Raw genomic sequence first — 19,176 nt, 5'->3', positions numbered from 1 at the left:
ATACGAGAATTCACTTGACGAAGCTTAAAACCGAATCGGAAATGTAAATGCCCAAACGTCTTTAAGATTTACACCTTTAAGATGTAATAGAATTCAATAACAATAGAAATTACAAGTGGCATTCATCTTAAAACCTATAGAGAGAGTTTGGTTAAAACTGTTCTCAGAGGAGTTAGTAGTCAAGAAAATTTTACCAAGAATGAACCTGAACAAGAAATCTCACAATAAAACAAGGAATGGCGAAATGAGCATTCTAAAGTAAGACAAATCTTTTCAAGCAGAAAATTATCCTAAACAAACGATCCAATCTACTTGCGACAAGTAATAAATTAGTCAGTGAGCTATAGTGGCCGGTTGCGACCGTCTTAAACTCGCGAGAAATTAAATAAAATGTCGCGGGCAACTTACAAATCCGCGAGATTTTCTGTCGAAATTGTACAAAATGTCGCAAGGAACATATAACCCGCGATATTTTATGATAGTTGTTGGAAACAGCCAGGAACATTTTGACTCCGGCGGCCGGTTGCGTCCATGGTTTGACTCTACATTGTATCCCTCGTCGGTCTATAAAAAGTCGAGGAACAGAGAGAAGTCCGCGACATTTTTTGCAATTTTAGTAGAAATTCTACAAAAAGTCGAGCTTAAAAATTATGCGGCGAAAAATAGCGAGTTTTTAGCCGCGATATTTTATGCTGACGAGGTACTTTGACCCGAAAATAAGGGGCAAAATCGGGTATTTCTTTCTAACTCTTTTAAATCCCGTTTTACTTTCGGATGAATCACGCTGTTCATTCGCATTTTCATAAAAAGTCGCGCTAAAGAAATCCGCGACTTTTTTTAAGAAGCCGCGAATTGTTATGAGAGACGTTTCTAGGCATAAAAACTCGAGGCTGAAATGTTATAACACGACTTTATACAGGATAAGCATAAAAAAGTATATCGCGGATTAAAATGGCCGCAATCGGCTACCTAAAATAAGAATATGTTTGCGTGGCTTATTTCTATGTAGACAGAAAAGGTTTCGTCTGTAATTCGCGACTTTTTACGACAGAAGTGTGACAGAAAAATTTGAGGGCTTCTCTTGGCCGCGATATTTTATACAAATTCGGCATAAAATCTCGCGGATTTGAAGGTTGTCCTCGACATTTTATAAACTGAAGGTAAAATTTCTCACGGTTTTAAAATGGACACTACCCGCCACCATAGTAAGCAGCTCCTTCTTACAAACTTCCTGAGTTTGAAACCTTTACTTGTTATAAAAAAACGCTTTATTAGAACTATACAATTATCTAAATGATCGATAAATTTCTCCGATACGCTTTATGATTTGAACGAGATCAAAATCGTATGATTTAAATTGTAATTTTTTGCCATGCTATGAAATCCTGGCTACACTCCTGATAAAATCGACCTACACGTGACTGATTGCCAGGCTTCTCAATTACCTGTCCTATATATTGGTTAAATAAGCAGGAAGATATTATTAAATGAAAGGATACATTTGCTGATACAGGGCATAACACTTGAAAGAGTACAATGCAGTATTAAAAGTAAATAGAAATTGTATAAAATGGAGGGACACTGTGTTAATATAATTATAATCATTAAACGAACATAGTGTACGTGTAAAATTCTAGATTTACAATATGGCTACTGACGGAAATAAATCGCAAATGCTACGTGGCGGACATGAAACTTTCTATGAATTTTCTTGTACGCTTTGTGATGGTGAAGGAAAGCATGTCGAAGCAGATCGATACTGTAAAGAATGTCTCGTTTACATGTGTTACTCATGCGTGCAAAATCACAACAGGTTTCCTTTGAACAAGAGACATCTGATGTTGAGTCAGAGCCGATTTGTGGAAGTAGCTAACACAGCACCACTTGTGTCGTTTCCAACAAAAAGATGTACTAAACATCATGGAGAACTTATTAATATCTTTTGTGGAAACCATAATGTCGTCTGCTGTAGTGTATGTAAAGCGTTAGAACACAAGTAAGTTACTGTTAATACATGTATAAGATCTTATCTCAACTAGATTTAGTTTGAACTGGTAATATCATAATAGTTTTTTACAAACCGAGTAAGGTATTGATATTTAGTAATAAAGCAAGTACAGACAACAACACCTGTCAGCTGATGATAGCTTTTGAAGTTACGCGGTACGCAGTAAAAATAACTGGCATGAAAAGAATTATTATGATGTAATAAAGACACCGACGTTTAAATTAGGAATATGAGCTACCGTGCCTTCTAATCTAGTTTAAAACTCAACTAATAAAAGTAGCAAAACGTACAGAACATGACATATATAGTAAGTTGTATTTATTGCAGTTTGTGTGTTGAAACAAAGCATCTACCAGATGCCGCGAAAGGTATACAGGTCAGTACAGAGTATACAGATATCAAAAACGAAATGGAAGCTTTTCTTTCTGATGTCAACGCAGTACTTCTTGACCGAAAAACAGATATCAAACGCTTGGCCGAAGACAAGGAAAAGGTTAAACAAGTCATCGGTGATTTCCGTAAAAAGGTAGATAAACACTTTGAAAATCTTGAAAGAAAAGCGTTTGATGTGATGAGAGAGAAACAGAAAGAGCTTGTGAGTAACATCGACCGAGATGTAAGATATCTTAATGGAATGAAGACAGAAGCCGAGGATACGTTAAAACAACTTGAATCATTCCAAAGTCAAAATGAAAGTGAACTTTTTGTTTATGTAAAAGAAGGCAAGCAGTTGTTGAAGAATGGCAAAGAAAGGGTTCGTGAGATTGCTAGAACACTGCACAAACAAACGATTCATTTCGAGGTGTCTTCAAAGATTGAAGAATACTTACAGTCACTAGATACGCTTGGTTCATTTTCAGGCTACACTTTGTCTGAGTATTCTGTACCGCCGCCGCAGATATATACAGAAAGTTATTGCCAGACTGCACGAAAGTTTGGCCAATTTAATGTTAAAGAAACGTCAGACTTGGGTACATGTTCCATCCGTGACATTTGTTTCTTACATGATAACAGTATTCTTATCACGGATGACACCAACATGAAGCTTAAAAGATTAAATCAATCATACGAATTGATTGACTCAGTAAAATTACCCGATGATTGCTACTATGTATGTAGTGTTTGTCCCGGTAAGGCCGCAGTGTTTCCTATGTTCTACGGAGAAGTTCAATTTGTTTCAGTTGGAAAGAAAATGACATTGACAAAGTCATTTTGTGTGAGAAATGTTAGTGGAGGAATTACTTGTATTGATGACAAAATGTATGTCTGTTGTGGAAGTGACGAGGATCCTGATACTGCCTGTGTAGAAGTATATACACACAATGGGGAATGGCTATACTCCATTCCACAGAAGCCACAGCATTTACGTTCAGCTCCGAGAAGAATCACATCCATCGACGACGGTCATTATCTCTTCGTAACAAGTTGCCATAGCGATAGCATAACTACGTTAGATCTAGCTGGTAATGCCGTCAACACTTTCAGCCACGACATGTTGGACTCACCAGAAGGAATGTGTAGAAATGACAAAGGACAATTGTTTGTATGTGACGGAAACAACAACACAATTGTTCTCTTTTCACCCAAGCACCAGAAAATAGAAGTGATTTTGAAAGAAGCAGATGGCATTAAAGATCCGCTGGGAATTTGCTATGACCAGGAACACTCAAGACTTCTTATTGGGTGTCGTCACAAGGACGAACTAATAGTCTTTAGTCTCTAAATTTGTTGATCTAAATATGAATATTCTTCACCACAATGACATGAGTTTGTTAACCATGATACATATGGACATGCCATCACTGAAACAATGTTTGATATTGCAGATAAAAGCTAGAAATTTAATAAAATGAAATATATAACTCATCGAATTCATGTTTAACTAAATCATTTTCTGCCCAAAAAGTTTTCATTTAAATATAATGTGATCTAGTGTAGGTTTTAGGTAGATTATAATATTTATTTATTATAAAACACAAATGACTACGTGTATAATAACAGTTTAAGATGCCTGTACATGGCAGTCAGTCGAAGAACATGTATTGCTCAGTTCCGATTCTGCAATTATATGTCCTTAATGCATTGTTACACTTCAAAACGGTGGCAACGCATATTGGTAGTCACTACGAAAATTCGGCGGAGTTTGTGAAACCCTGTCCAAGTGTCATACGAATGACGCATCAAATCATGGAACGTGTGTTCCAATGGTCCTGTTTGACTGAATCTAGAGTCAAGGTCGGTTGAGCGACTAAGTTCCATTATCACTCTCTTTGAAATAATATTGTCCATTCGTCACAAACTAATTTTTTTTGTAAATCATGAGATTATTATTAATACCGTTTTGCGATGGATGTGTACATATCCAAAGCATTTTGGTACTACATGTTTGTAAACTACCAAATTGCGTTGAGTGTAACGCATTTTGGTGGTGACTACCAAAATTCGGCCAAATTTTGGTAGTGGCTACCAAAATGCGTTGCCACCATTTTTGAGCTGCAACAATGCATTTTTTCACTTATCATAATACAAATATTTCGTAATATTAAGAATGCTGAGCTCAGCTTTTTTCGAACGTAGGTTTATAAAATTAATGCTTGTGGGGCCGTTTACCACGAAAGTGTGAATGCCAGATATACGCATGTATTTCTGTACGAGTTTACAATTTTCACAAAATGATCTCCTACGCTATTTGGCCATTGAATTGCTAATTAGGTACATACTTTCTACTTCAGTGTCACACTTGAGGAGTTTGTCCGTTTCCTTGTCTTTGAAGTGGATGCAGATACTGTTCTAAATCAGTTCATAGCCACAGTCCTTTCTACGGTGTTCCGTTTGGACCATCGAGATTCTTATTCCTGAACACTCGAAAGTCGAAATCACGAAACTACGATGATGAAAGTCGTAAGCACGATGGTGAAAGTCGAAATCACGATGATGAAAGTCGAAACTGCGATGTTGAAAGTCGAAACCACGATGGTGAAAGTCGAAACTATGATGATAAAAGTCGAAACCACGATGGTGAAAGCCGAAAGCACGATGGTGAAAATCGAAACCACGATGGTGAAAGTCGAACTACGATGGTGAAAGTCGAAAGCACGATGGTGAAAGTCGAAACCACGATGGTGAAAGTAGAAAGCACGATGGTGAAAGTCGAAACCACGATGATGAAAGTCGAAACCACGATGGTGAAAGTCGAAACCACGATGATGATTTGGTGATTTTAACTTTCACCTTCGTAGTTAAAGTTTTCACCATCGTGATTTCGACTTTCGCTATCGTGTTTTCGACTTTCATCATTTCGACTTTCGAGATATGTGGTTTAGAAATAAAAATATCGATGGTCCAAACAGAACACCGTACCTTTCACACTTATAAGCATAATAAACATGCTGCTGACTACAATGTAGGTTAGACAGAAAACTAACCTAGTAATGCTTATTAGAACCTGTTGACAATAAATACCGAATTCTTCAGGTACATGCACTTACATTTTGATGAATGGTTGGTACAGATGATGCCCAAATCCGCAATGTGTCGTAATGTGGTATGGGTCGGCAAATTCCATAAAAGCACAAGAAATTCAGGGGTATGGACCAAAAATAATTCGTATATGTACAGAATACGAAAGAATTGTAAGAATACGTACAGCTAAATAACTGAGTAGATATTATAAGATGAAAGTTGCATGCATGGTGCGATTATATGCATTTGAAGCGAAATATGCACGACATAAAACTTATTCCATGGTTTAGAAGGGCATCATCATAGTTTATTTTGATATCAAATATCTGTGATTTCTACTTTGATAAATTATTCTTTCAACCAGATGAAAAAGAAATGCTTCAAAATAAAGTTCATTGTGCATGACAACAGAGGTTATTTTCAGCTTTCTTATTAGGCCCATTTTCTTGCCAATCAAATTCGTCAACAGGCGAAAGTCTTCCCTCTTATGTTGATTTACAGAGTTTGAGATGTATATATGAGAAAATGTATAACTGGTATTGATAGATCCATAGTTGCTTTGTATCACTTGACATTGTAATTGAGCCGTGCCATGAGAAAACCAACATAGTGGGTTTGCGACCAGCATGGATCCAGACCAGCCTGCGCATCCGCGCAGTCTGGTCAGGATCCATGCTGTTCGCTAACAGTTTCTCTAATTGCTATAGGTTTTGAAAGCGAACAGCATGGATCCTGACCAGACTGCGCGGATGTGCAGGCTAGTCTGGATCCATGCTGGTCGCAAACCCACTATGTTGGATTTCCCATGGCACGGCTCAATTTTATTTTCATTGAGTTTTTGTCTTTGTCGGCATAGTACGGTTCGGAAAATGGTGTCAAACCTGTGTCATTTCTTAATCATAAATAATTTTATTGTGCTACTTTACCGATACTTTATGTAAAAAAATAATTTTGATTATCATAATAATAAGAAATAATCTTTACTGCATTTTATGTTCTTTAAACGCAAGTGTAACCTTATGTAATCTTGTCTTACAATCACGCTATTTTTACAACATTATAAATATGAGCACCGTTTAAATACAAAATCCAGAATAAATCTACATGTAGTTTTTAATTATTTACATTTCACGCTTTGAAATTTAATAACAAAAATAGACAATGTACTATCCCAGAGTGATGGCAGCTTGCATAAGAGTACATATTGCACTTAAAAGAATGTAAAATGCACCGAAGAATGCATATTATTGAATAGTTTGATATACCTGAACATATATAAGCTTAAATTCAAGATTTTGCATTGATAAATGCGTAGATAATTTATTCATTAAACATGATCGAATTTATATTAAATCGAAGTCTGTGCCAAATGGAGATGTTTATATCACCGAGACTATTTCAATTTGTAAACAGTTCGATTTTTTTTCTTTTGATATCTCACCCAAATACGTATAAAGGAAGAACGCTTTTTAATGCCCAAATAGCTTCAACTCAAAAGCAAATAAGCGAAATTGGATTCAGACGAGCTGAAAAAAGGTTAGCTTCTATTATTTACTTGTTATTTTGTGTATTTTTTCTTCCGGCGTCTCTTTAGATTTTGTTTGATGCTTGTGCAACTGTTGTTTTTTTTTTACTTTACCAGCGGCAGGACGTGCGCATTTCTTGTAAGAAATATTTATAAGACACACAGTAGATATGATTTTTTTAAAGAAGCACAAATCTTTACTGGTTGACGAGTACATTTTACGTCGATGCGAATATTATACTCCAGTCTTTCACAGAAAAACATAAATTTAACTCACTGCTGCAACAGTACATACGTCGTACCTAGCCTTGCTAAATTTCTATAATGAACTAGTCCATCTTTTAATTTGGACAGTAGCATTAGCGGTTAAAAGGGGTGCTTATCAAAAAGATAGGCCTACTGTCTGAATGGCGAACATTGCAGATCCGTGCAGTCTGATCATGGTCTACACTGGTCGCAAAGGCAGAATCAATCGTGTCCAGCATGATAAGGGTTCACATTTGCTAAAGCTTAGGTTGCTTATTCGATTCCACTTAATTTTGGCAGACCTAACTCAGACGCCCAAGCGCAGAGTGTAAATCCACGCGAGCTGAATACATCCACTATCATAATGACTCTGTTATCTATATCTATTATATGTCACGTGTTATCATTTTAGCCATAAGCAGCTAAAAATGTTTCTAAAATAAAGAACTATTTATTTACAGAGTCACTCACAGCAATGAAAGTAGTGCAGACACAGGCATTAATTTTTCGCCTGGTGCAGTACGGATTTTGTTTACTGTCAACATTTCGTATAAATTTATGAAATACAAGCCATTATCTTTTAAAGAATATTTATTTATACGTATAAATATATATTTAAAAGACGTATTTTAGGTAAAAGGTAAAGAAAATGACGAGGTTTGCGGCTGTAATCCGGACAAATATGACACCGACAAAGTGTCCGGAAAACTTTCTAAAGTCCTTCTCCGACTACCTTTCAAAGGAGTTTAAAATTTGCAAAGAGGTAATAATGATACATTTTTCAAATCATTCCTGTTATCGCCGCCTTTTTAATATATAGAAATCTATCTCATAGAATGTTATGGCGTTTTATAGTTCTGCATTTCCGGACTGATGATACTGATCGGATAACAGAACATTTTTATTTGACAAATGTTTCTTTATTGATTTTTTTTTTTGGAGTTTTATATTGCTGAACCGAAAATAGTGTAAAAATGCAGATTCACTAAATTCTACATAATGGAGTTTAATGTTATATTAATAATACCGAAAGGCACATCAGCCAAAACATCTTGGCTTGCCATAGGCTTTAGTTTTCGGCCAGTTGTGAAACAAATTCTGCAATTTATATAATCACTCTATTCATGTGAATGTCACTACAAGGATACAGAAAAGACAACCACTTTCCCTTTTTATACTGAGTGCCAAGGTAACATTTTTCACGTCTTTTGGTATCGGTATTATGCGACCGTGGAACGAACCTACGGCCTCCCGCACTCGGACCATATAACACGGAGGCATATTTTATTCTTACAGAACGTTATTCTCGAACTTCACACCAATGTTACATTGCTCCGAGGTGGTAGCTTTGAAAACGCCATGAATATTGATATCCATCATAACTCGGACAAGGTCACCAAATGTACCAAAAAGAGTGTTGCCGAGGAAATCGCCGATTTCATACATGGTGAACTGGATATTGCTAAAGACAGGTACAGATATACATACAGTAAAACCTCGATCGCTCAGAGTCGCAAGGAGATGAGCAATATTTTACAGTAATGGTTTCGAGCGATCCAGAAAAAGAATATACAGTATAAGGGAAAATGACCGAGGATCATATGGGTTGCTCGAAACAGCTCTAGTGCCACAGTTCATCGATATTCGAGCGAGCGGTGTTTCACTGCTCGTGTACTTTTTTTATTTGTTATTTCATACATCATTGAAAATCACAGAAACCATGCCGTTGCAGTTACAATAGCAAAAAGCTATTTACAGTGGGTAGCTAGTAAAAAAACTGTAAGGTATACTGTATTCAGGCATTTCTGCTCTTTGGTTGTAACATCATAAAGTTATCTCATAGGTGTTTGGGGAAAGCCAAAGCGAGTTGCGAGGTTGCGAGGACGACTTTCGAACTGTTGCCCGAGGCCGATAGGTCAAGGGCTATAGTTTGATAATAAGGGACAAAAGTTATTTCAGTGTTCCCCTATTATCTAAATAATAAATATTTTTTATCATCTAGTTAAATAACAAGCGCCATGTGAGATATTGTACGTATACGCATCTCTGTTGCGCACGAAACTGAATCACAGGGGCAACAGATTCAAGGTTCACACATTAAGCGAGAGAAAAAAACGCTAATTTCTACTTGTATCATTGGATAATAATTCTTTTAATAAATTTTCAATAATTATTATCAGAATAAATAAAACAGAACTTTTGAAGTCTTAAAAATACCATGTACAACATGTTGCATTCTTAAGAAAATATTATGAATTTGAGCCCGCGAAGTGGACATCAATTTTTTTTTCTCATTATCAAAGTAAATCACTATTATGTTTGTATTAAAACAATGGAATTCTTGTTGTCCCATTGCAGAGTTCTTGTCTTGTTCTTCGATACAAGGAGATGCACGTGATGTTCTGCGGAGAAGGGGAGCAACCATGACTGGACCATTGATCTAAAGTCTCCGGGATTGTCTCCCGTAGTGCAAAAAAAGACTAGACTAATTATAATTATTTATACTGAGTGTTCTTTTTCTAACTGCCATAGCTGTATAAATTACGATTTTTATATAAATATATTCAATGCTACATTATGTGTGAATTTAATTACATGTATATCAACATTTCCTGTGTCATTTTCTTTTGTTGCCTAGATAAAGCCATTGGTACAGCTTTTCACTCGTAACGTTCAGAAATAGTAAAATTGATACCTGTATTTGTCTCTGAAATTCTTAAACAGGGGAACAGTACTTTTTCAACATTTTATCTTTCGTTTGCTGCAACGTCAAACTGCGCAACAGCAACGCTATATTTCCAACAAGTTTTTCTGGCGTTTCCGGAACCTACGCCGGGAGAAAAGTTGGTCTTGAAAATTCCAAAATGCTTGTTTATTAGCAAAGCTCAATTACTGAACATATAAGTAAGAAAACGCTTGTTTTCTGAAATGTGTCCAAGAAAAAATGTGTTTAAGTATTCGTTCCAAACTGCTATATATATACTTCTGCAGGACATGGCAAAACATTGCTTATGAGCGCTCGTTTGCCTTTCGGTTACACACGACTTCTCGGGTCTCTGTAGAATTAGTTCTAGTCTTTAGAGCAGTGTTCGGATATATGAGCCGTGTCATGAGAAAACCAACATAGTGGCTTTGCGACCAGCATGGATCCAGACCAGCCTGTGCATCCGCGCAGTCTGGTCAGGATCCATGCTGTTCGCTTTTAAAGCCTATGGCAGTTAGAGAAACCGTTAGCGAACAGCATGGATCCTGACCAGACTGCGCAGATGCGCAGGCTGGTCTGGATCCATGCTGGTCGCAAAGCTACTATGTTGGTTTTCCCATGGCACGGCTCATATTATAATCCCTGCTCAAAAACAACAGCAACTCATCTGTATGAAAAGCTTTTCAAGTAAATGTGCAAGGACTTTAATAGTGCCTTTGCAAGACCTTTAAAACACCTGTCATAAATAAAGTATTGTTTCAACGTAAAGCAACATTTTAAGTTATACAAGACAATAGGGTTATTGTAGGCCTGTATCGCTAATCTGAAAATAGGAATGACATCAGTGAAGAAATGATGTCTGATGAAAGATCGCATTTTTTGCTAATTCAAGGGTACGTAAATTTGGATTAAATGGCCCTGCATGGCCCTAAATACAAACTGAAAAGATTTAGTTTATACTAATTTATTTTAGCTCGATTGTGATGAAAGCTTCAAGTTTATTTGGACCACTCTCGAGTCCGCTTCCTGGAAAAACCAGTACTGGTGTCATATGAGAAGGCGTGGTCGTGATCGAGTGGGGCTCGAACCCACGACCCCGGGTTGAGCAGCTGACACCTCATCAATTAGACCACCGTTCACCTTTCTATGTGGGAAAAAGCTTTCTAAGTCTTGGTAGTATTGGTAAATAAACAAAGATGTTAGAGTATTAAAAAGGTGAAACGGTATAACAAGAGGGTCATGATGACCCTATATCGTTCACCTGTTAAACTTGGCCTAAGAATCACCAAGATAAACATTCTTAATGTCATAAAAAATGTGGCTTCTAGAGTGTTAACAAGCTTTTCTTTCGGTTTGCATCGTGACCTAGTTTTTGACCCCACATGACCCAGTTTTGAATTTGGCCTAGGAATCATTAAGATAAACTTTCTCGCCAAGTTTCATGAAGATAGGATCATACATGTGGCCTCTAGCGTGTTAACAAGATTTTCCTTTGATTTGACCTGGTGACCTAGTTTTTGACCCCACCTGACCCAGTTTCAAACTTGGCCTAGAGATTATCAAGATAAACATTCTGTGCAAGTTTCTTCCAATCAATGCATAAATGAAACCTCTACATGACTGAAGGGGTCAGAAGAGAAAATTTGGCCCCTTTCAGGGGCAGTAACTCTAGAACCCATTATGGAATCCAGCTGGTTTTCGAAAGGAACCAAGATCTTATAGTGACTTAAGTTGTAAGTAAGTGTGGTTAAAATCAAATGTAAGATGTCACTTCTATCGTGTTCACAAAGTAAAAATGAACAAATTTTGTCTCTTTCAGGGGTCAATCAGGGGCCGTAATTCCGGAACCCAAGATTGGTTCTGATGGATTCATCATGAAATCCAAAATCTATTGTTGTTAAAGATATTTTCCAAGTTTGTATCAAATGAAACCATAAATGAAGTCTCTATATGGTTGCAAAAGCTAAAATAGCAACTTTCGGCCCTTTAAGGGGCCATAACTCTGGAACCCATGAAAGGATCTGGCCAGTTTTCCAATGGGAATGGGGTATTATGCCTATACAATTTGGGTGCAAGTTTGACTACAATTGATTACAAAATGTGGTCTCTATTGTGTTCACAAGCCAAAAATAGCAAATTTTGGCCCTTTCAGGAGCCATAACTTTAGAACCAATGATGGGATCTGGTAAGTTTTCGAAAGGAACCAAGATATTATGCCAGTACAAGTTATGTGCAAGTTGGATTTAAACTGATTGCAAAATGTGGTCTCCATCGTGTTCACAAGCTAAAAATAGCAAATTTTGGCCCTTTCAGGTGCCATAACTCTGGAACCCATTAAAAAATCTTGCTAGTTTTCAAAAGGAACAGAGATATTATGCCAATACAAGTTGTATGCAAGTTTGATTAAAATTGATTGCAAGATGTGGTCTCTGTCGTGTTCACAAGCCAAAAATAGCAAACTGCCATAACTCTGGAACCAATGACGGCATCTGGCCAGTTTTCGAAAGGAACCGTGATATTATGCCAATACAAGTTGTGTGCAATTTTGATTAAAATCAATTGCAAAATGCTGTCTCTATCGTGTTCACAAGAAATTGTGGACGGACGGACGACAGACGAAGGGTGATCACAAAAGCTCACCTTTTCACTACGTGACAGGTGAGCTAAAAAGGCACATATCTCAAGAACACATGTTCCGATTTAACAACCGAGACCTTACTGTTTTAAAAATTCCGCTTAGATATTAATGGGACTGGCAAAGAAATGAAGGTAATAAAGTGTATAATAGTATAATATAGCATCTCCTAAATCAAAATGCATATGCAATGTATATCTATATATAGATGTATTATTCTGATCTGACCCAGTATCAAACTTGCACAAGATTTTATCATCTTTTCAGTCTAAAGTACGCTGCGACCTTGACCTTAACAAAGTAGTGTGTGGTTACTGACCAGAGAATCGCATCCTGTAAAGTATGACAGCTGTACATCGAAGCATTCCCTATATGAGCCATGTCATGAGAAAACCAACGTAGTGGGTTTGCGACCAGCATGGATCCAGACCAGCCTGCGCATCTGCGCAGTCTGGTCAGGATCCATACTGCTCGCTACCGACTTCTCTAATTGCTATAGGTTTTGAAAGTGAACAGCATGGATCCTGACCAGACTGCACGGATGCGCAGGCTGGTCTGGATCCATGCTGGTCGCAAACCCACTATGTTGGTTTTCTCATGACACGGCTCATATATTGATCAGAATCATTTCCAGTCTCAAGGTCAGAGTGACCCTGATCTTTGACCTATAGATCCAAAAGCAATCAGGGTCATCTCTGTCCCACGGACAATCATCCTATGCAGTTTGAAAGCAAATGAAACAAGAATTCTCTGGTTGTTGGTCTGAAATTATTTTTAGTCTTGATGTCATGTGACCTTGACCCTTAACAACAAGGAAAGGTAATCATATTAAGTTTGGTCCAATATTTCTTTAGTTACTGATTTAGAAACTGTTTTCAGTTTCGAGATTTCACTATGACCTTAATTTTTGATGTACTGACCCCTAAAACTATAAGGTCATACACTGACCACAATTATCCTGTTAAGTTTTACATCAATATGACCAAGAATTCCCATCTCACTTTTCAGAAACAATCTTCAGCTTTGTGGTCACTATATGACCTTGACCTTTGACATACTGACCCCAGAGCAGTATGGGTCATTTACTGACCATAGGCAGTCATCCTACACATATGACACCAGCAGGTCAAAGCATTCTTTTGTTATTAATTACAAAACTTTTTTCAGTCTCCAGGCAACCATCCTACGAAGTTTGATGGTTGTAGGGTTAAGCATTCTTATATTATTGACTGAAAACTGTTTCCAATCACAAGTTCACTGTAACCTTGACCATGAAGCCATAGGGTTCATCCACTGATCACATTCAGCCATCTATAAAGTTTGATCATACTGTAGGCCTAAGCTTCCCCAGTTATTCAATCCATCCTCTCTACTTAGAAGTGGGCATTAATCAATAGGTGCGTTGGTACAAAGTTAACAAAATACATAAATAATTTCATACATTTTATTGGTTTTTGTATTCTTCATTTTGATTTTTTTTTAATATAAATATATATAATTTCGTTCACAATTTTATGGAATTCATGATCCCTGAATAATATACAACATGATGACAATCTATACAATATATTACACAACAAAAACAACAAAATCATACATTTGAGCCCCGCCATGGAAAAACCAACATAGTGGCTTTGCGACCAGCATGGATCCAGACCAGCTTGCCCATCAGCGCAGTCTGGTCAGGATCCATGCTGTTCGCTAACGGTTTCTCTAATTGCCATAGGCTTTAAAAGCGAACAGCATGGATCCTGACCAGACTGCGCGGATGCGCAGGCTGGTCTGGATCCATGCCGGTCGCAAAGCCACTATGTTGGTTTTCTCATGGCACAACTCATTTATAAATAAAACACTCCAGTACAAACTAAGGTCTTAAACCGAACTAAAATTTAACAGTGCTAGCAAACAATAGTTTTGCTACCATATTTGAATATCATTTATTAATTAATTTAAGGCCAAAGCTAAAGGCAAATATACAAAATTTGAGGGTTTTAATGGGAAATTGCTGTTACTTCTTTAAATTCAGTGGGTTAGGACACTTTTCCATTTAGTCTGATTTAGATATCAGTATTCTGAGTTTAGATTTTACTCTTTACTTCCTTGTTTAGCTTGTTTTACTGCCATAGCACTTTTTATACAACATCCGAAGCATGCTAATAGGCTTACTGATGAATATATATACCTGGTAGGCAATTATACCATAATCTTATACCCATAAGCTTTAGTAGCACACTGGATTTTTGCAAACCTAACAATTTAACCTTTACGCTGGACACGATTGATTCTGCCTTTGCGGCCAGTACGTATCAAGATCAGCCTGCACATCCGTGCAGTCTGACCATGATCTGCACTGTTCGCCATTCAGTCAGTATCAAGACCAAAACCCTCTAAATGAGATCAGTTTCATAAACAAATTAGTTCTCTTGGCCATCAAAAACATACACATATATAAACATATTGGGAGATTGGCACACATATTATTTTGATTTTAGACATGCCATACAACATTAGAAGACAAAACTTATACAGTCAAACTTGTATGTAAAGACCATGTTTGGGACAGCCAGAAAAACGTTTCTTATTGCAGGAGGTCTTTCCCTTGAGTAATTAAATCTGGAGAAAAAAAAGCTACTAGTATTTTACAATATGGTCTCTCGGAACAGATTTGAATGTAGATAAAACTGAATAATATGTGAAGCATAATATCAAAATGAATCTTAACTTAACCAAAGTGTCAAGCACATGGACAATTTTCATGTGATGACTCAAAATAATGAAAATGAGAAATTTACAAGAAATATTCTACACTTTACATCATTTTCTAAAATTTTGACATTTTTTTTTTTATAAACTTTGTTGCTTCAATAGCACTTCTTGCATATCACATTAACTGTTAAGCATTCACACTGTGGACTGTTTAATACAGGTTTGATCATATTATATAATTTATTATGTTGAAAAACCCAATGGGAAATTGTTAAAAACCAGTAGATAAGAACAATTTTGTATAGATCTGATAATGACTAATTTCACTTTTATTTCTCTAGTAACGAGATTATAGGCTCTCCTCACTAAATTACTAATTGTGTGGACAATTTAACATGACAAAAACCATAATTTTAACAATTTAAAGATTTGAGTTTCATTGAAAAAAAAACAACAAATATTTTCAGAAAATATGGCAAGAACACAATTTAGAACACATCAAATATTCATTTATACTACATGTGAAATAAAACCATTGCTCAAATAAAGTTACATTTGGTACATGAGGGTGTGTTTGTTTCAACTGATGCAAAACAGTATGCAAACCAGATTATATACAGAGTTTATCACTTTTCACACAAATATATGATTGTTCTGTATAAGAATTTATCTAATTAGAATGATATACAGAAGATGGAACTGAAATCATAGAACAGTCTTTATGCCAATTAACTGTCACACTATAAAAATCTCAGGGGCAGTTTTTGACGTAACTGTTCACCATGAATAGTTTTCTTGTCCCACTACCTTGCTCCAGGCTTTAAAAACTGACTTAGAAAACCAGTCTCACAACTCTAGCATATGACTGGTTGATTTTGAGTTCAGTCTTGAAATTGACCAATGAAACAGCTAAATTCCAAGACTGGTCTCCATATTCAAGTATTATAGCCTTGAATCCATCTAAGTCAGCCTCAACAACATTCCACAGACTGTTTCACTGATGCCCATTCAAATCTGACTGTATCAAGTGAATTCCATTTTTGTATTAGAATCGCACAGCCATTTTAGCACACACAGTTTCAAGCTGAAGTCAAGCTGCCATTCAATTATTACAAGTTTTACAAATTCACTAACCCTGTTAGGAAATAATATCACATACCACACAAGTCTGAATATTATAAGTCAATTATAGCACAATTAAGGAATTATCACACGAAAGTATCCGGCTTATAGAACATATCTTTGGTTTCTGACTCTAATATATCGTCCTGTATATCATTTATTGTATAACTTCCCGACGTCGTAGTCGTATTATCGTCATCCTGAGATCGTCCCGTTATACTTTCATTTTCGAATGAATTTCCGAAATTAAGATTCGATTGTTTAGAAGAGTGTAATAATGGATCGAAATCCATTTTATTTTGCACTGATTTCATACCCTGTCCATTGTTTACGTTTATGGCAGGCGGAGGAACGTTTATTTCACCCGGATGTCTATACTGACTGTATAAGTTATTCCTATGTGGATTTGATAAATCGTTCATAGGATATGAGTTTTATGTGCTTCATCATTTTGCTGTCTTTTTGTTTTGTTTTAAAAATGATGATAATATAGGACCAGTCTTATGTACATTGTTTCCATGGAAAGACGAAAATGTGGGTTGACGATTGTCCGATGTGTAGAACGGATGCGAGGTTGACATGTTTGGACTCCGTGACTCATCTGTAACAATAAAGAAATAATTATAAATGAAAATCTATGATTTCAAATGAATTCAATACAATATAAATACTGAATCCTATAAAAAAAGATTTCAAATCATTAAATTTGCATTTTAAACAGGGAAATTTAAAGTAAATTTTTGCTATTAAAAATGCTAACCATATAAACTGGAAAGAAATTTTAAAGTACTGTCACCCATGTACAAAACATTGCTTTACACTCCACTCAGAAAAGTTACAAATCATGAAGCAAAACACTGTGCATAAAATTGTGCTTGAAAATTGCAAGTAACTCTGTATAAAATATATTGTGGATTTGTTGGAGTTGTTTCCCTTTGATATACAATATTGCTGCTACCTGTGTCGTGTGAGATTGTCATACTGCTACGGATGTCTTCCTCACTCCCGCCACGTCCCGAGTCGCTCGTAGTGGTCTCCCCTGAACTCTCGCTGTGAGAGTCGTCCAGATTGTGGCGTTTCGTCAATCCAATAAATGTCCTCGCCGGCTGTGAAAGCGTGAAAAAAAAAAGAAGCTTCAAACAGTGCATAAACAAAATCTGAAATCCCTCCACAATTTATCAACAATCTTCAAAACACCTTGTGCTAGTAGGCAGTTACCCTATTTTGTAATTTACAGATGTAAATAAAATCATAGACATTTTTAAGAAAAGCACAAAAACTGTAATTACCTTGTGCTACTTATTTAAACAATTGCTCATATGCAAAGAACTCATATTTGATAAAAGAGTAAGAGATAGGTTCAGCAGAATTTCTGCAACTTTTATAATAACTGTAATAACATACTTCTATAATAATGGTAATAACATATCAAATTTGTAGTCCTGTTTGGCGCCATATAACCTATACTGTGTTTGTGCGCCGTAAAACCCAAATAAATAAATAAATAAAATAACATATATAGTGTATATACTCCAAAAGGGGAAAAATGTTTCAACCGGACTTTTTTTCTGTTACTATTCAACAAAAACAAATATACAGGTGTAACAGATATACACACAGAGAAGAAAAACCATAAGACCATGTGCACAGTTTTACCCCTACCTACAACAATGAAAACTCGCACGAATTTCATGTGCACAACACTGAAAAAATCCCAGCCCTTAAGTGTGTTGGTACCTGATATATATGTTGATGAAACAGATGCCTTTGTAGACATTGTTCTGCGTGGAAATGTCCAGTAACCTTCCTATAGAGAAGCGTTAAAAATGTATTTAGTTTATTACGTTTTAATCAATTTCAATCAAAGGGTCAAACTAGAGCTACGGTACGTATAGGGACGTATTAAACACATACATGAAATAAGCAGTTATGCAGAAACAAGAGACAAAAACTGTTCAATTAGAAAAACCCAACCAACACACAGACGAAACTATCAAAAAGAACTTCGGCCTCATAAATCTGTTTACACATTTTTTTTTTTTCATATTTGAGACAGAAACGTTCACTTTCTCCACAAATCAACAAGTCATTTGACCTTAAAAATCTTAATTCAAATTTGACTTTTAACGCACTGGTCAATTTTTCGAAATTCAATATGACTGAAGCAATTAATGTGTCTTTTGAAATCGGGACAATTTGCTGTAGGTGACGGTCAATTGTCTATGACATACTAATGACCAAGGTATCTATAGCAGATTGTTAATATTTAACGAGACCTCAGGTGGATCAGGCAAAAGTTCAATTTCGCCATTTTTATGCTAAATATATAAGGTTAAAGTTGAAACTTCAAGAAATACGCCACCACCAACAAACACAATCATGTAATTTAAATATCATCTTCTAAAAAAACGATTAAACAAAGACGAAAAACAACTGAAAGCACACTTAGTTAAATACATGTATGTTATTTTTTTTTCTTTCAGATGTACCCAAAGACGTGTCTAATTAAGCAAAAAGAGAAAAAAAGGCACATAACACATAAATTTACACTTTGTCATTACCTAGCGGCTTAATTCTTCGATCCTCTTTAAAATTAAAGTAATGTAAATGTTACTGGTTATAAATTAATGAAATAAAGTCAGGAAACGTAACAAACTTTACAACCAATGAGTTATTTGCGTTTTATAATAAATTAGGTGATGCAGATAAACTTAATGGCTGCCTTCGATAATTAGAGATTCTGAATGACTTTAACATCTCATTTTATG

At 36.1% G+C, this 19,176-nt stretch overlaps 3 protein-coding genes across 20 annotated transcripts in view; 2 read left to right on the top strand and 1 right to left on the bottom strand.

Annotated features, from left to right (window-relative positions):
* The first annotated feature begins 1,435 nt into the window (after window positions 1-1,435).
* On the top strand, window positions 1,436-3,872 carry LOC123559016 (uncharacterized). Its single transcript, XM_045350839.2, has 2 exons — window positions 1,436-1,996; window positions 2,336-3,872. The coding sequence occupies exons 1-2, from the start codon at window positions 1,647-1,649 to the stop codon at window positions 3,729-3,731; spliced, it is 1,746 nt and encodes a 581-aa protein (XP_045206774.2). The 5' UTR covers window positions 1,436-1,646; the 3' UTR covers window positions 3,732-3,872.
* A 2,957-nt stretch (window positions 3,873-6,829) lies between these two features.
* LOC123559017 (uncharacterized) lies at window positions 6,830-9,849 on the top strand. Its single transcript, XM_053544869.1, has 4 exons — window positions 6,830-7,006; window positions 7,875-8,004; window positions 8,538-8,713; window positions 9,600-9,849. Exons 2-4 carry the CDS (start codon window positions 7,891-7,893, stop codon window positions 9,637-9,639), a joined length of 330 nt encoding a protein of 109 aa, XP_053400844.1. The 5' UTR covers window positions 6,830-7,006; window positions 7,875-7,890; the 3' UTR covers window positions 9,640-9,849.
* A 4,161-nt stretch (window positions 9,850-14,010) lies between these two features.
* Window positions 14,011-19,176, bottom strand: part of LOC123557227 (protocadherin-9-like) — a 78,447-nt gene continuing 73,281 nt past the window's right edge. For 15 of the 18 annotated variants that reach the window (XM_053543524.1, XM_053543526.1, XM_053543523.1 and 12 more), the window contains 2 exons: window positions 17,367-17,514; window positions 14,011-17,009 (listed from right to left, as the gene is read on the bottom strand). In XM_053543524.1, the coding sequence (XP_053399499.1) occupies window positions 16,855-17,009; window positions 17,367-17,514 (303 nt within the window). In that variant the 3' untranslated portion in view covers window positions 14,011-16,854. Of the gene's footprint in view, window positions 17,010-17,366; window positions 17,515-18,145; window positions 18,216-18,969; window positions 18,994-19,176 lie in introns of those variants that run through there. The other 3 variants (XM_053543540.1, XM_053543539.1, XM_053543541.1) reach the window with 3 other exon arrangements.

Source organism: Mercenaria mercenaria, chromosome 5 (assembly GCF_021730395.1).
Source record: "Mercenaria mercenaria strain notata chromosome 5, MADL_Memer_1, whole genome shotgun sequence".
Lineage (NCBI taxonomy): Eukaryota > Metazoa > Mollusca > Bivalvia > Venerida > Veneridae > Mercenaria > Mercenaria mercenaria.
This window is presented reverse-complemented; position numbering and strand designations above follow the sequence as displayed.

What these genes read in the sequence shown, in the direction of transcription:
- LOC123559016 (XM_045350839.2), top strand. Translation starts at nt 1,647, where the DNA reads ATGGCTACTGACGGAAATAAATCGCAAATGCTACGTGGCGGACATGAA. An exon ending in TGTAAAGCGTTAGAACACAA is followed by an intron (nt 1,997 to 2,335) that starts GTAAGTTACTGT and finishes TATTTATTGCAG; the next exon opens with TTTGTGTGTTGAAACAAAGC.
- LOC123559017 (XM_053544869.1), top strand. Translation starts at nt 7,891, where the DNA reads ATGACGAGGTTTGCGGCTGTAATCCGGACAAATATGACACCGACAAAG. An exon ending in AGTTTAAAATTTGCAAAGAG is followed by an intron (nt 8,005 to 8,537) that starts GTAATAATGATA and finishes TTATTCTTACAG; the next exon opens with AACGTTATTCTCGAACTTCA. An exon ending in CTGGATATTGCTAAAGACAG is followed by an intron (nt 8,714 to 9,599) that starts GTACAGATATAC and finishes GTCCCATTGCAG; the next exon opens with AGTTCTTGTCTTGTTCTTCG.